This window comes from Budorcas taxicolor, chromosome 21 (genome assembly GCF_023091745.1).
Source record: "Budorcas taxicolor isolate Tak-1 chromosome 21, Takin1.1, whole genome shotgun sequence".
In the NCBI taxonomy this organism is placed as follows: Eukaryota; Metazoa; Chordata; class Mammalia; order Artiodactyla; family Bovidae; genus Budorcas; species Budorcas taxicolor.
Window position 1 is genome coordinate 36,169,711 of NC_068930.1, and position 18,393 is coordinate 36,188,103.

The window sequence follows — 18,393 nt, forward strand, 5'->3', positions numbered from 1 at the left end:
GAGCTACTGAGCAGGCACGCATGTACCACAAGGCTGGCGATGCAATGACGTTCCTTTAAGTATAACTAACCTTTAAAATTTCACACTGATGGTCAATACATTGCCAAAGGAATTTCTGGGGATAGAAGCCTTTTAAGTGTTTTCTTTCAGTGTTTGATAGGTGCAGCCTTAAGAAGATGGTCTAGGTAAGTCAGATGAGGAACATGAACAGTTTCACATGGAAAGGAAACTGAGGCATGAAAGTGAAAGTTGCTTAGTCATGTCCAACTCTTTTCGACCCCATGGACTATACAGTCCATGGAATTCTCCAGACCAGAGTACTGGAGTGGGTAGTCTTTCCCTTCTCCAGGGGATATTCCCAACCCAGGGATCAAACCCAGGTCTCCTGCATTGCAGGCGGATTCTTTACCAGCTGAGCCACAAGGGAAGCCCAAGAATACAGGATTGGGTAGCCTATCCCATCTCCAGTGGATCTTCCTGACCCAGGAATTGAACCGGGGTCTCCAGCATTGCAGGTAGATTCTTTACCAACTAAGCTATCAGAGAAGCCCCAAACTGAGGTACGGCTTACATAATTCCTTAACTGGGAAACCCCTGCTTGAGTCTCATTTTAGAAAAAAGAGCTAGCTGATAAATGGAACATATAAACTAGGACTTGAAATTTTCCTATATGAACTTTCCTCAGGAGAGCTCAATTTCTATAACATGAATCTTACAAAATCAAATGCCAAGTCATTTTTGACACATTCATTCAAACGTGTTCCTAGCACCTTCTGTGTGTTTTAGATAATGTGTTAGGTTGTAGGCACAAAGGAGGAGGAACAGGCCACACTCTGTCCGGTAAAGGGAGACTGGGAGGATCTCCCTAAAAAAGTAATGTCTAGAGTACTTGGCTACAAAGTGAGCGAAGGAGAGCTAAAGTCACCAACTAATTTCCAGCAGAGTAGAAGTCATTACAAGCTCCTGATTTTAGTGGGCTGATAAAGAAGCCAAGTGCGCCACATAAAAATGTAGTGATAATTCTTCTAGACACTCTGAGATAGATATAAGAAACATGGTGGAAATGTTGAAGGTCTGATTAAAAAAAAACTCTCTATCACTTCTTCAGGAAATCATTCTGAATGGCAGATGCCCTGCTAAAGTCAGCTTGGGGTATTCAGGTGTTATAGATCAGAGTGTGTTCAGTGAGCTCATGTCACTGTCACCCAGAGGAAAACCATCACTTTGCAAGGGCAACCTCCCTAAGGACCTGTCGAGTGCATAAAAGCCAATCATGATTTTTGTGCCTGCAGAACACAATACAGATCCGCAAAATAACAAATTCTTTAAATCAGTGCTGTCCAGTCAAACTTCCTGTGAAGATAAAAACGTTCTGTATCCGCATGCTGAATACAGTAACTACTAGCCACATGTGGCTATTGAGCACTGGAAATGTTGTTATGAGACTGAGGAACTGAATTTTTATCTATATTTTAATGAATTTAATTTTAAATAGCCATCTGTGGCTAGGGGCTACCATACTGTACAGTAAAGCTCTAAAATCTAATAATTAACCCAGTTATAAACAAAATAAAGGTTGCTTTATTTATGTTAAGGAGAAAAAAAGGCAGCTGAATTAATCCTGGAGAAGGATCTCTGAGACGAAAAAACAAATGAACGGTTTGCATAAGTCAGTAGCTTTTTGTAGGAATGGTTGAAGCACAACAGTTCTTGTTATACAACCGTGGAGAAAGGAAGCTGTCCCAAGGGTGGAGGTCTAGGGGGAGAGTCTGAAGTAGGGTAATCAGGGCCTGGGCTTCCCAGGTGACTCTGGTAAAGAAACTGCCTGCCAATGCAGGAGACACGGGTTCAATCCCTGGGTCAGGAAGATCCCCTGGAGAAGGAAATGGCAACCCACTCCAGTGTTCTTGCCTGGGAAATCCCATGGACGGAGGAGCCTGGTGGGCTACAGTCCATGGGGTCACAAAACAGTTGGACATGACTTAGTGACTAAACATCAACAACAACAATCAAGGCCTACTCCAGTCCACTTTTTCGTTGTTGTTGTTGTTGTTGTTTGACTTATTAGTTTTCAGAACTATCTAAGAAATGTGAGAAGTACAAAACAAGTTCAAACCATGTCCCTTTTGTTTTTTTTTAAGCTTTTTGAGTATAGCAAAGGGGCTCACCCATATATATACGTGTATCCATTCTCCCCCAAACTCCCCTCCCATCCAGGCTGCCAAATAACACTGAGTAGAATCCATGTGTTAAACAGCAGGTCCTTGTTCGTTATCCACTTTAAATACAGCATGTGAAGGTGTCCATTCCAGACTCCCAAATTACCCTTTCCCCCATTCATCCCTACCCTCTGGCAACCGGAAGCTCATTCTCTAAGTCTGTTTCTGTTTTGTAAATAAGTTCATTTGTATCATTTCTTTTTAGATTCCACATATAAGGGATGTTATACGATATTTTTCCTTCTCTGTCTGCCTGTCCCTCTGTTTCGCCACAACTAGCAGACCTTGGGGCACTGGGCCTGTCACAGTACATTGCTGTTTTCTGTCATATCTCCTCTGGTGCCTGCTGGCCACCTTGGGGGTCCTGTCTCCTCATTACGTTTCACTCTCTCAGTCATCAGTTGCACAGGCAGCTCACAGCTTTTTGGACTTACATTTTGTTGCTCCGTTTAGTCAACATTTCTAACAAACATTTAAGATTATTTCTACTTTATTCTACATTTTCTGGCTAGCACATCAAACATATTGACAAATGAAAGCAGCAGTATATTTTGGGGTAGAAATAAGGGAACTTGACAATTATTAAGCTCTTCTATGAACCAAGCACTTCTTTTGCCATCAGCCCTACAAAGCAGATGCTACTAATTCTCTCATGTCAGATGAGGAAATTGAAGCTCAAGGATGGTAAATAACTGACCCACAGTCATGCAGGCAGGCAGCGATACAGCTGTCATAAGAGCCCAAATTTGTCTGATTCCCCCAAACCTATGTTTTTTCCTACTAAGAAAAAAAAAAAAAACCAAACACAACACTGCTTCCTAAGCCTACTTTTAACAATGCAGTTTTCAGAAATAAATTCCACAGCAAAACATTACAGTAATCCTTAACTTCCCTCTGTCAGTTTCTTACATCAGATCATATGTTCTCTGATTCATTTTTTTTTTTTTTTAAAGAAGAAGACTAAGAAAGAAGGAAAAAACAAGAAAGAAAGAATGTGTTTGGGGAGTGATTCTAGAATCTTTAAAAGGATGTGAAGTTATTACATTAAGAAGTTTTGTTTCCTTTTGGTCTTAAAACACATAAGTTCTTTTTTTTCTTTAAAGCTATCAAGGCATTAAATCCTAAGAAATTACTCCAAGGGATAGTTTAAAACTTCATGCAAATGACTTACTGAAAATATTAAAAAAGGTAAGTTCCAGATGCCACCTAAAATACTGTTACATTAGGAAAACTTGCAATACCAACACAACAACAACAACAACAACAACAACAAAAACCCTACCAGTTTGTAGAACTGATGGAGCCAACTCTATCTATTATTCAGTTATTATTGTACTTACATAGTAAAACCATGTACCATATCCTATGGAGTCAAGCATTGCCACTTAAGTACTTAAGGAAGGCTAGGCAACATTTTATAAGCATCACATACTTTTAAAAGTAAAGCAACAGGTAGAAAGAAAGTTATTTTTCTGATGGGGCATCTGTAACTTAGTATTTTTGTACTCTAATCAAATCTTTTACAAAAAATGTCTTAAAGTTTGTCTCTCAAAGCAGATGACTTAAAAATGGAAACACTTGCAGCCTTTCAGCATCTTTCAAGAATTTAGTGTTTACACTCATTTTAGTCTAGTAATATAGACAAACTGGGTTCCAATCTTGATTCAGTCCTTACTGGTTCTATGAGTAATATACTCTGATGTACTTTCTTCATCTGAAAAATGGAGATAATAACTCCCAAGGTTGTTGTGAGGATTAAATGAGTTAATATATGTAAGGCACTTGGCATATTCATGAAAGTAATGCTCTATTTTTCTAAAAGTCTATATAACTGAGAAGATAATAAGGTAAAATAGTTAACTTTAACTGATGTGGGCTAATGGATATTTTTAAAGAAAAGATTCCATAAGATAACATACAATCAGTAAAAGTTTGCATATATTTACTGAGGACATCATGAAAGAAATTTTGGTGCAGTAAGAAGGTCTGAACTGTAATTCCTGATATATATGCTGAGGGTATATAGTAAATAAAAAATAAAATTCTCATTTTTTTAATATGTTTCATAAAATGTAAAAGAAAGGGAAAAGTTTACTAAGCTCTGTGACTATAAAATCTATTCCCACTAGAAGATGGTATCCAAGATGGTTGCTTGGGTAAACTGAAAGAGTGTACTCTCCCCCAACCACAAATCACAGAATACTTCGGGAACTTAGAATGGAAGTCTTCTCCTTATGGAATGCATTTTCAGCTGCATGTGGGTTGTTATGATTTGAGTTTCCCGAAAGGACACAGTAGAGCATTTCGCCTAGTTTTATCTAACCTTTCGGTCTTCTTAAGATGCCCTTATTTCCAAGTATACTAGCTGATCTTAGAATGATTTTTCCTTACAAGAACCTGCTAGAGAAAAAAGACAAAGAAAGGAGGTGAGAAACTAGATAGAAGAATTGGCCAGTAGCCCACAAGAATCTCACTAGTGCCGTGCACGTGGCAGTCGAGCTCATGCTACTCAGCTCTCCTGACTTCGTGGGAGGAGAGTACTAAGAAGTCCTTGTCCAGCCCCAGGCTTTGCTTTTCAGAAGGAAGGAAACTCTGTGACACTCAAGGAAGGGGGAAAGTGTGATCAGAAGTCACTGGGCACTCAAGAAAGAAGAGTGAAGATGATTTCAAAGTGGAAGAATCTTTGCATTAACAGGTACATTAGAGATAACTTAGTTCAACCCTCTTTGTAGTGCAGGATTCTCCTTCACTGCATCTCTGAAAGATGATCCCTCAGGCTCTGCCTAAACACCTCCAATAATTGGGATCTTACCTCTTTGAGTCCACTAGCACCAAGTAAGAAATCTGGGATATATTATAGATTCTTTATATCATTCACATCCAGGTAACTACCAGGGTATTTTACCTCTCAAATATCTCTTAAATCTGTCCACTGTTCCCCTTCTCATTATCTTAGTTGAGGCCTTTCTTTCTCATCCTTTTCTGTGGTCCTGCAATAGTACCCAACTACCAGATTTTCTGCTACCAAATAATTCACCTCTAATCCACCCTCACATGGCAGACTGCCGTGGATGTTCTAAACCACAAATCTAGTCATGTCATTCCTCTGCTTAAAACCTTTTAATAATTCAATACCACAAACAGCCAAAACCCCAAAACTTAGGTTTTAGCCTGAAATGCACAGCCTTGTCTAACTCTCCAGTGCACACTTCAGCTACGTTAAATGGCTGTGATGTCCACATGTTCCAAGCTGTTTCACATCTCCTTTTGCTCAGGTTGCTGCCACTGGTTGGAACGCTCTTCTCTCCCTCTGTCAATCAGCTCAATAAGGAAGTATCTCCAGGAAGGCATCTTTTGACACTCTCCCCAATGTAATACAAAAAATATTCTGTGTGTATTCTCTATCACTGCACTTATCCTATTATACTGAAGTCAATAACTAATCTCTCTCCCGCCAGGTGAGTCTCTCACGGCAGGGACCATGTTAAACTCTTAGTGCATGGCACAGAACTCATAGTAATGTGTTTAATACATGCCTAGTACATATTAAACATACGACTTTTTCTGATGTAAGTTAAAATTTATAACTCCAATTTCCAACTTTCACACCATGGAACAATAAAAATCATCTCGCTAGGGAAATAATGGCATTTGGCTGGTACATAAAAAGGTGAAGTTTAAATACTACTTATATTGCTGTCTCGCATACAGGGTCATCATTACCATCTTTTTAAATTCCATATATATGTGTTAGTATACTGTATTGGTGTTTTTCTTTCTGGCTTACTTCACTCTGTATAATTGGCTCCAGTTTCATCCATATCATTAGAACTGATTCAAATGTATTCTTTTTAATGGCTGTGTACTCCATTGTACACAGATGTGTAGAGCAGACTTTTGGACTCTGAGGGAGAGGGAGAGGGTGGGATGATTTGGGAGAATGGCATTGAAACATGTATACTATCATGTAAGAAACGAATTGCCAGTCTATGTTTGATGCAGGATGCAGGATGCTTGGGGTTGGTGCACGGGGATGATCCAGAGAGATGATGTGGGGTGGGAGATGGGAGGGGGGTTCAGGTTTGGGAGCTCATGTACACCCGTGGCGGATTCATGTCAATGTATGCCAAAGCCAATACAGCATTGTAAAGTAAAATAAAGTAAAAATAAATAAATAAATAAATAAATAAATAGCACTGCTGTGAAAATAAATAAATAAATAAATAGTACTTATATGACATTTGCACTTACCTAAATTGCTGTATGTTGCACTACAGGGATTCAGGTCCATAGGATCTGAAATGTCTTCTTTTTCCTCTTCTCTTTCCAGTTCAGGTAGGTGCAATGCTGGTGTGACTGAAGTGCCGCCCCCGCCATCTTGCTTCACAACAACAGTTCTTGGATCCCGAGGAGAAAAATCGTCTGTCACTTCGTGGGTCACGTGACTGAAACAGATCAGACCATCACCACACTGGCTTCAAAGGTCTCTACTAAGATTTAGATTTATGGAAGGCACATACTTGCCGTAAATGTAAATAACTGGCCCTATAGTCACAGCAATGGGTTGTAAGCCCCAACATACTTGTCTGAAGATAAGGCAGCCTTTTACTCAGGCTGATATGTCTATCTATCCCGATCCATACTAACTGAGAATTCAGCTTGGTGGGGGAGGTACAGGAAGCTCAGAGGGAAGTCTGAGAATAACAGGTAAGGAAGGGAACTTCTTGTATGTAGGAGGTTAGCGATAATGGGGATAGAGGGAAATGAATGCTTAACTAGTTGAAGACAAATATACCCAAGTATTTAAGAAAGTATTTAACATATTTACTATGTTTACCATACTACAGTACAGTCATCCCTTGGTATGTATCTTCAGGGGACGGGTTCTAGGACTCTCCACAGGAAATCAAAACCCACAGATGCTCAAGTCCTTTATACAACATGGCTGCAGTATTTGTATTATATACAAATACACAATTCCATATATGTTAAATCACCCCTAGATTACTTCTAATACCCAATGCAATGTAAATGTGATGCAAATAGCTGTAAAGACAATGCAAATGCCATGTAAATAGTTACCAGTGCATGGTAAATTCAAGTTTTGATTTTTGGAAATTTCTGGAATTTTTTCCCTGTAATATTTTCAAACCTGCAGTTGGTTGAATCCATGAATATGGAACACACAAATTAATAGGGTGGACTGTGCTATAATACTATAACAAATATGAAATACTTTATAGTATTTATTTTATTCCACACTAAAGTTATTTATGCAACTATTTAGTAAAGGATCAGGAATAAAGCTGAGATTTAAATAAGGAAGTGAAGCAATTACATTCTGTAAACTGAGGCCAGGAAGCCTTTTTGCCAGGAGGACACTGATGCATCAACATTTGCCTGTATGCATGCAGCAGGCAAGGCAAATGGAAAAGAAAGGTCTGTACTCGAGCTAATCTTGTCTACTAACATGAATCTGAAGCGTGCCGCTGGCCACACACCAGAGGATGGTCATCCATAATGCTTTTTGTTTCTCCAATCTTGTTTCTCTGCTGCTTGCTCATTCGCTTATAGCTAGCTCTTCTAGTCTTCCCCACATCTTAGCCTATCTGAACTGTCAACTCTGTTGCTATAAAGTACAAGGGGGTGGAATGGTTATTAAAAGCTGGTGGAGAAAACTGCCCTAGTTAGAAAATCTCATTGGGCTGGTCAATGAAACAAATTCAAAATCAGGCACATTTAATAGTTTCTGGTTCTACTAAAAGTATTCCTAGACTGTCACATACTCCCCAGCTTTTCTTCCTGTTTTTTCTTTTTAATAGGCAAAGAGAAAGAAGGAAAGGACACATCTTATACACTGTTATATGTTATTTCTGGAATTTCAAATGGCAGTGAGTCATGGTGACATTTACAAGTTTCTTTAAAAGAGGTACTTGGTTTGATCATGTGTCATCAGAACATATATCACCTGTGGACTTGAAGGAGCAGATCTGAAGGAAGAGCACTTTCTTATCAATCTTTCATTATGGAAATTATGCATGTGCAAGAAAATAAGCCTTTAAGTCTACGGGATACAGTGTGTGTTGGTCGCTCAGTCATGTCTGACTCTTTGCAGCCTCATGGACTGCTCGCCATGCTCCTCTGCTCGGCGATCTTCCTGGCAAGAATTCTGGAGTGGGTTGCCATTTCCTTTCCCAGGGAAGTCTGCTGGATATACAACTTCAAAAGTACTCTTCCAAAGCTGGCAGACACAGAGGTCTCTCTATCTTGCGAGTAAGCAATGAGTGGGAGATACCATTATGGGATCTGGCTCCTGTGGATGGGGTGAGGTGGGAAGGCTTTGGTTCACTAGCAGTCAACAGGAGGGTTCATGTAAAGAGGAGCTCAAATGGTAAAGCATGCTGCCTCTTATTAACCTACTGGGCTGCTGTAGGTTATCAACCCAAAACAAAGCCAGTATGGAGCATAATATTGAAAGTCATAAAATCAAGATGGCAAAGGGGCTCTACTTCCATACATTAGTGAAGAAAAGCAAAGAGACACTTCTGAGTCACTCTCAGATGTCACTTGGTGGTGGTGGTTTAGTTGCTAAGTCGTGTCCAACTCTTGTGACCCCATGGACTGTATAGCCTGTCAGGCTCATCTATCCATGGGATTCTCCAGGAAAGAAAACTGGAGTGGGTTGCCATTTCCTTCTCCAGATGTCACTTAGTATCAAGATTGTAGGTCACTGAGTAGTTATCAATGCACTTCAGGAGGGGGAAAATGATCTTCTCTGGGCAACAGTTAATATAAGCCATTTTTAATTTCAAAGCAATAAAATGATTAAAATATATCATCCCCCTTTGGCAGGAAAAACATTAAACCTCCCGACACTCTCTTCTTACTCTAGAGTCAACTTGAGAGCTTACTAGAAAGGTGTTTTTAGGTTCCTAATCTCTGCAGCCTTGCTCTTGCCTTTTTTCTTTCTTTCCCCAATCTCTCTTTTCCATTTGTCAAGAATGACTGGTGAAGCCCAGTTAAAAAGCCACGACTCCACCCTTGCTTGTCTATTTTCCTCCTGGGGAATGGGCTATTTCTATTAAGCCTATTGTAAAAACTACAAAAGTTACTGCTATTAAACCATGAGGAATTCCCTGGGCCTGTTTCCACATACATGAAACATGGCTCTGTACTCAAAAAGGGTTCTCAAAACACAATACAGATGCTAAAAGGCAAGAAATATTAAAGACTCACCCACTGTACTCACTCATACAACTCCCCATTAAAGGAAATTCTACAGGGCCTTCTTCAGTCTGTTAATCATGTTCTGAAGCTCTGATGAACCATAGCTCCCACTGAGTTCTGGAGGACTACAAGTTGGGCAAGATATAAGAGGCTCGAATTCTGCACCTTAATATAATCCATTGCACTTTGACCTTTACCTTAGGGGTTTGGTCTGGGAAATGAGCCAAATTACCTTCGGGAAGCTCAGCAAAGTGAATGCTAGTTTTATTAACTCTTTGAGAACCTGAGCAGCACAACCTATATTCTACACAAAGGTCAGTTTTCACAAGCACATTTTAAATAAGTGCACTGGTATATTAAATCACCAATTAAATCAACTGTCAACTATAAAGAATTGTGCAAGGAGCGGGTGAAAGTTAAATCACATAGATTTACAAATGGATGCTAAGACATTTAATCTACATCTACAGTGACAGCAGTGTCTAAGAGGAAGAATTTTAAAAATGCATCAATGATATGTTATGTCTTGATGCTTGAGGAAAACGATAAAAGAGAGGAAAAAAGGGAAAGGGAGAGTTTTGAGAGTTCAAGCTTAGACGTGATAACATGCTGTGACTAAAAAATGAAAAAGAGTCAAGAACAGCATCAGAGGAGGTGATTCAGTCACTATGTGCGTGCACGTGTGCTAAGTCACTTCATTCGTGTTCGACTCTTTATGACTCTATGGACTGTAGCCCGCCAGGCTCCTCTATCCATGGGATTTTCCAGGCAAGAATCCTGGAGTCAGTCACTATGTATAAATGGACAAATTGTTCAGCAAGAAAAAAGGAAGTAAAATTTTATACTTAATTTATCTTAGGCATATTAATGTTATAAGGGAATATAATTTTTGACCATTGATTTTTTTTAATGTTTCATATTTAGATATAAAATCAGGAAACCCTTGAAAATAGTAATATGATGCTTTTCAAATACAGGTTTTTTTCTTCTAACAAAGTGGTTCACCACTGACATTTCACTGGGAAATGTTCAGTGTAATGGAGAAAATACCAGAACAGGAATCGGAGAATCCAGGTTCTGTTTCCCTATTACTTTGATCTTCTGTGTAAACTAGATGATAACATCAGGAGGGAGATAAAGAAAAAAATGAAAATTTCCCCTATTTCATCCATGAGATGGATGGTAAAAAAATTCTTTAAAATGAAATTACAAGAAATGTACTAGGATTTCTAATAAGAGTATATCTTAGTATGTCTTGAAAGTAGCAAATAATGATGAAGGTAACTAGTTTTCAGGATAAGTACAAGTTGATAATCATTATTATAGAATAGAAATATTAACTGATCAATCACCCACAGAGAAGAAGTTAAGGCTCTTCTATTCTTGCTATTTAAATTCCTGTTGAAAATCCCTAGTTCTCTAATGCAATAGAGGGTGTCTGCAGTAACTGTGGTGTTGACATCTAGATCCTTGATCACCAGGGTGGGTCAAACCCTGACTCTGCCTGCTCTTTTACTGGACCCTCAGCATTTGTTTCGCTTTCAGGATGGAAGATAACACACATTTCCTTGTACCTCAAACTCTGACCAACTTTTCAATAGTGACTAGTTTTCAATTGAGATTTGGTAATGTCTGTATATAGTCACTTTGTTTATTTAACTTATATGCAGAATACATCATGTGAAATGTTGGGCTGGATGACTCACAAGCTGGAATCAAGATTGCCAAAAGAAATATCAACAACCTCAGATATGCAGATGATACCACTCTCATGGCAGAAAGTAAAGAGGAACTAAAGAGTCTCTTGATGAGGGTGAAAGATGAGAGTGAAAAAACTGGCTTAAAATTAAACATGCTGACTAAGATCATGGCATCCAGTCCCAGTATTTCATTGCAAATAGATGGGGAAAAAGTAGAAGCAGTGACAGATTTTATTTTCTTGGGCTCCAAAATTACTGCAGCCATGAAATTAAAAGATGCTTGCTCCTTGGAAGAAAAGCTATGACAAGCCTAGATAGCGTATTAAAAAGCAGAGACATCACTTTGCCGACAAAGGTCCATCTAGTCAAAGTTATGGTTTTTCCAGTAGTCATGTATAAATGTGAGAGTTGGACCATAAAGAAGACTGAATCAGGGCTGAAGAATTGATGCTTCTGAATTGAGGTGCTGGAGAAAACTCCTGAGAGTGCCTTGGACAGCAAGGAGATCAAACCAAGTCCATCCTAAAGGAAATCAACCCTGAATATTCATTGCAAGGACTGATGCTGAAGCTGTAGCTCTAACACTTTGGCCACCTGATGTGAAGAACTGACTCATTGGAAAAGACTCTGATGCTGGGAAAGATTGAGGACAAAAGGAGAAGAGAGTAGCAGAGGATGAGATGGTTAGATAGCATCACTGACTCAATGGACATGAATTTGAGCAAACTCTGGGAGATAGTGAAGCACAGGGAAGCCTGGTGTGCTGCAGTCCATGGGGTTGTAGAGTCTGACAGGACTGAGCTCCTGAACAGCAATAACAATGTCTGACCTGACACTTAGAAAAATCATGTTGCAATCTCCACAAAGACACATCTCATTTTCTGAAAGTGGAGGATGAACTTAAAGTGTTCAAAGGAAATGGTAACATTGTTACAGATTTGTCTGTAATATAAATGAATCCCTTGGTAAGGGATTCATCAGTCTGCAATATTCATACATAATTCAAAGCTGCAGAAGCAATCTCCTGCGGGAAGCTCACTTGGCTTACCCAGGTGGTAGGATTAATCATTACACCATCAGATGAAATAATCCTTTTTTTTTTTTTTTTCCGGCAAGTTTGTTCAAGACACATTTTTGTAGAAATTCTGTTAATGTCTGAATATACTTTTTAAAGAGGCAAATCAAATGGCACATTAGAACAGATTAAAGGCCTTTATGTATCGAAGTATTTCCACAATTTCAGTTCAATTTTATCTTCAAATTCAACCGCTTTCATTCAGCTTCAGAAGGGACAGTAAATGAAATCAGACTTCTGTAGAGACCATCTGCCTTTTGGGGCAAATGGTATCCTCGATTCCCATTTGCCAGCTTTCTTCAGTAGCTGTATCTGTCTTTTGTTGCCCAAGACACCCAATAAGGAAATGTGTGATTTTTACAACCTCTTTTTACCCCTAAAAATCCGATCAAAGCACATCAGAAACAGCATTTCATAGTTTTATTACTGGTTTCCAAAGCTGCTTATTTCTGGAGTTGCTGGGGATGATGGACCTTTGCAGAAATGGGATGTGAATCGACATGAGGAGGAAAGCTCAAAGTTATTGAATCCCATACTCTTTATCTATTGAAAGAGGTGGGGGGAACTCCATTTCTTCCTGTCTTTCTGCCTCTAGGACCCCCCACCAATATGACATTTCTCAATCTTATCTTAGTTTTCAGGTCATCAACTTGATTTTGCTACACTTCCCAAGTACTGGCATTCTCAGGTAGAAAAGTGTTGCATCCACTGATCACTATCTTAGTGTCTCCAATTTTCCACTAAGCCTTCTGTAGTCTTTAACTGAAAAACTTCAAACTTCTTATCTTGAACTGAGACTAACCTTTAACTGAGATCTGATGAATTCTTGCTAATATGTCCAACCTAGTCTGGTCAGACGAAGGTAACTCCTCCTGGTGTGAATAAAGTGGCTAGGTCTTGGGATGGGGAAGATTGGCAGCCATGTGCAAGGTCTTAAATAGACTCTAATTTCCAGACACTGCACAGTTTCACCTTTTTTTTTCTTTAACAAATGTGAATAGCAAATTAAAAGTGTCTTCAAGGCACCAGACTGTAAGACAGCAAAGTAGATAAGAACACAGGCCACAGTACATCACTGTCACCTTCATAATAGTAAGAAAAATTACAGTTTTAAAATCCTATGAAATACAAAGTCAGAATGGCACCTGTACAAATTAACAGAAAAGATAAGTTAATCTCGGAAAAGCACAATAAAATAGGGCTGCCGTTCTCAATAACCAGCTTAAGCTGGTGGCTCAGAGGTTAAAGCGTCTGCCCGCAATGCAGGAGACCTGGGTTCGATCCCTAGGTTGGGAAGATCCCCTGGAGAAGGATATGGCAAACCACTCCAGTACTCTTGCCTGGAGAATCCCATGGACAGAGAAGTCTGGTAGGCTACAGTCCACGGGGTTGCAAAGAGTAGGACATGACTGAGCGACTTCACTTCACTTCACTTCTCAATAACAGAGGTGTGGTAGGAGCTTTGCAGCATCACCATTTGGCCTTAGCTCACTTCTAAAGAAGGGGTTTGGATATTGATGTTTGTTTTCTGGGGAGACAAGGTGTTAGAAGAAAATACCCATAGGCCCCTCAACAGGACTAACCTAAGGAGGATATGGAACAGCCATCTCTGGGTCCTGGACTTTTCCCACATGCCCAGAAGCACTGGAGAAGCAAGTCACTGTACGTTTTCCCCATTTTCCTCTTATCTCCCTCAACTGCCCATTTGCCCTTTGAGTCAGAGGAGTGAGATGATTATGTACCCTACACTCTCCAGAACACAGCTGGCTCACTAGCAGGATGGATGTCAGGAGGGAACGGGAACCAGCACTTCTCAGGCCCTACTCCAATGCTACCCAGTACAAGCTGCACACTTTTTGGTTTAACTCACAGGAACACCTCAAGAGGTAAAGGTGATTATTTCTCACTTTACACATGGGGAAACTGAGACTGAAAAAAGTGAAATGAACTGTCTTAGGGTAGGCTAGAGAGTCGGACATGACTTAGTGACTTAACAACACCACCAAAATGGTTATGTGTGCACTCAGGTGATAGAGTCAGGATCTGAATTCAATACTATGCAACTCTAACGTGTTCTTGCTACCACACTGGTACTATTAGGTAAGCCTGGTGCACTGTGAAGATTCAACAATAAATGCTTGATTATGAAGAGATAAAAGGGTTTTGAAGAGAAAGAAGCTATCATTGAAATGTAGGGTATTAATGATTACAGCTGCCTTCTTTTGAAACATTCTAAACAAAGTTATTATTTACATGGCAAAAAGATTTTTTTTAATGGGAGCTGTTCTAGTGTGTGAAAGACTGTGTTTATAGATATTTGGCTTCCTAATATTAACCCCTACCACTAACGTCTACACCTGTGGACTGCTAGATACTGTGGGCTTAAAATATGTATCTCCTACAGTAATCCTCTGAGTAAGAGTTGTTATTCCCATAACAGCGAATGATAAGAGCAGCCGAAACTTACACGGTACTTACTATGTCCCTATTCTAAGTCATGTTTCTCAAAGTGGCACTGTTGATATTCTGTCCAAGTAGTTCTTGGTAGTGGAGGGCTGTTTGTGCATAGTAGGTTCACACTAACATCTCTTACCCTCTCTCTAACCCATAGGTATTGGAGTCACTCTCTGCTTCCCCAGTTGTGACAACCAAATAGTCTCCACATATTGCCAAATGTATTCCAGGGATATGAAAATCCCTTCCCTTGCCCTCCTTTCTAACATTTAACATCAATCCTTTTAAGTCATACAGGTGATTATTTCTGTTTTACAAATGAAGAAATATTAAGCCAAGAGTGATTTAGTTATCTGCCTCAGGTAACACAGCTAGCACCTGGTGGAGCTGAGGTTCAAACCTGACATTTCAGCTCTAGTCTGTGCTCTAAACAAATTCTGCCTCTCAGTTTATGGGTGAGGAAGCTAAGAAGCAGAGCTCAAGTAACTTGTCCCAGATTCAGATGACAGAGCTAATAAGTGCTGAAAAATGGAAGTGAAAATCGCTCAGTCGTGTCTGACTCCTGACTCCATGGATTGTAGCCTGCCAGGCTCCTCTGTCCATGGGGATTCTCCAGGCAAGAATACTGGGTTGCCCTTTCCTTCTCCAGGGGATCTTCGCGACCCAGGGATGGAACCCAGATCTCCAGTGGGTTCTTTACCACTGAGCCACCAGGGAATAAGTGGTGAAAGCAGGATTCAAATCCAGGTCTGAATAACTTCAAAGCCTATGTTCTAACATACTGTGCCGATTGTTATTAACATGGCTAAGAATTGCTTGTAAAAGATGCAGATTTCCGGCCCCCCACCATGAGGGACTGATTTTACAGCTCTGGGGTTTGACCCAGAAATCTGCATTTATACAAACACCCCACATGATTCTGAGCAGTTAATCCTAGGGCCACAATTTAAGAAGCTGTTTTTCATTGCCTCCCTCTCTGCAGAGAGGAGCAGGAAATTAAGTATAAAAGGAGTAAAATGTAAGAAGTGAGGAGGAAAATTTTTAGTAAAGGAGCATCATTGCTCAGAAGTGATATGGCTGAACAGGGAAAATAAAATAATTTAAGTAGTCACAGGTGAGAGATTCATAACAGGCTATTAAAAAAGGGAGGGAGTGCTTTGGGACCAATCCTTATCTTTTGAGGTTTATTCTTCGAGTGCAATTATACAAACTTGCAACATGTTAGGAAATGAGGATACAGCCTAGTATGACATTTCTGATTTTTATTAGAAGGGCTGGTTGGCTGAAGACCACTCTGAACACAGGAAATGGCACCTGTGACACCAGCAGTAAGTCAAGTCTCCCAACATGTAGCACTATCTCAGTTCTTCACATTAACAGAGGTCAAAAAAAACCACACAACAACCCAGAGGTCAGAGGTGAACACAAAAGCCAGGCCCCTTTGGCTGAAAAAGCTGCTCCAAGACAGACCACAGCACCTGTACTTTCTACTCACCCTGCAGGGGACTCTTCTTAAAATCTCTCTTTCATTCTGCTATTCCTCTGTTCTACATCAGCCATAGGTCCTGTGTTGAGGTCAGGTCCAGACCACCTGTAGGACTTCAAAGCCCTTCACTATGAGGTTGCAACATAGGTTTTCATCTTTCTTTCAAACTTTCTGAGACCCAATCCTCCAACTTCAGACAATGTATGGACATCGTACATTGGACACACCATATTCTTTATCTCTGTGTACCTGCTTTCCCCTCTTAGAGCTGCCTGCCTTCTTCTTTCCATCTATTCCAAACTCAGCCAGTAATTGAGACTATTCAAATCTCAATTACCCATGATGTCTTATTGTCCATGAGGACACTTCCTTCCCTGAACACCCATGGCAGATGTTATAAACTGTTTGTATCTCCTCCAAATTCATATGTGGAAACCCTAAACCTTGGTGTGGCTGCAGTTGGAGATGAGGGCTGCTAAGGAAATAATTAATATTAAATGAGGTCATAAGAATAGGGCACCCTAACCCTGTTAGAGAGGATTTGTGTCCTTTTAAGAAGAGGCACCAGAGAGTTTGGTTTCTCTCTCTGTACCTATTAAGGAGGAAAGGGAGGACACAGTGAGAAAGTAGTCATCAAGTCAGAAAGAGAGCCCCCACCAGAAACCAAATAGGCTGGAACCTTAATCTTGGACTTCCGGCCTCCAGAACTGTGAGAAAACAAATCTTTGCTGTTTAAGTCAACTGTCTGGGGGGATGTTGTTATGGAGCCCAAGCTAAGGCAGCAAGAACTGAGGATCCCAGAAAGCACTCAGTAAATGGGTGTTGAATAAACCCAATCAGGAGGGGTCTGGGCAGCAGGGCACCAGAAAATGGCACCAGGATCTGTGTCCACATGGCTCCCAGCAAAATTTCTGCCAGTATCACTATGGAGGACGGGACTGGGACAGGTTCCAATGAGGAGCATCCAAAGGGAGGGGGTTCCTCTCCACAGTTTGGAAGGCAGAGGAACAGGGTATCTCCCCTGGTGAAGAATGGAGCTTCTCCATGCACCAGCAGCACGAAAAGGCCAGTGGCTGATTCCTGATGCTGTTTCCCTCCATGATAACTAGGAGTTGCTGTGGGGAGCTGATCAGCATGCTCCACTGTCATCACTTTGCTTTTTTCCAGGCAAGTCCTTCATCCTGCTACTAACAAATCACCATTATAAAGGCACCATATGAGGATAAACTGCTTGTCCTGGAATTAAACCTTTAAATATCACCTGATGACTCTAATCAATACTCGACTGCAGTTATATTAAGTAATCACTGACTGAAAACTGGCCTAGAGGTCTGAATACAGGCCAAGAAATTAGAAACTCAGATTTAATTTCAGCCCTGCCACCAGTGCTAGTCTGTCCCTGTCTCCCATTATTCATCTATAAAATGGGTGTAGTGACATTTACAGGAGTGTATATTAACTAGGAAATTCACATGAAGTGCTTTGAAGAGAGTGAACAACTGTGCCAATGTTGAGTACTTCAAGACTGCTTGAAGTCAGTGCATCAGTACACCTCACTGTGGCCCTTAGTGGTCACAGCATGCCTTCTTGCACTCAGGCTGACTTTATAAAGGACATGATAGACTCCAGCAGACTCAATAATCACCCAAAGATTGCAGCAAAAGGTACTCAGAGGCCAAAAATCTCTGAAGTCAGAGTCTGGCTCTGCCACCTACTTGCAGAGTGGTCCTGGGACTATCAATGAGCCTCTCTGTTTTCAGTTTCCAATAAAATAGGAAGAATGCACTATCAGAGATACTGGCACAACTGAGATAACATGAATGAAAATTGAGAATTATATAATAAGATACTAATATTTGACTTCAGAATCATTAGGCGAACAAGGAAACAAAGCTGACCTGACAAACAGGGGAATTTTCAGTTTGAGTCTTCGCTTTGGACTACGTTCATTATGAGACTCAAAACAAGTCAATTTAATCCTCTGGATTTTTAATCACCTCCCTAAAGGGAAAGGAACATAAAGCTCTCTGAAGACCACCCTACAACCATCCTGTATCATTCTTTGATTACAATAAAATGAGATATTCATCCATTTCTCTAAAAGAGGATTATTGAAAAATTCAATAGTAAGGACTTATGAACTCATCTAAACTTCAGGAACAATAGGTCAGCAAATGCAGATGTGATGTTTATAAATGCTGACAGTCCAGAAGTTTCTTTAGAGCAAAGAAC

At 40.2% G+C, this 18,393-nt stretch overlaps 1 protein-coding gene across 1 annotated transcript in view; it reads right to left on the reverse strand.

Annotated features, from left to right (window-relative positions):
* Positions 1-18,393, reverse strand: part of PEAK1 (pseudopodium enriched atypical kinase 1) — a 168,223-nt gene that overhangs the window by 37,145 nt on the left and 112,685 nt on the right. Inside the window, exon 4 of the mRNA XM_052659771.1 lies at positions 6,471-6,664. Coding sequence (XP_052515731.1) covers positions 6,471-6,664 — 194 coding nt within the window. The remainder of the gene's footprint in view (positions 1-6,470; positions 6,665-18,393) is intronic.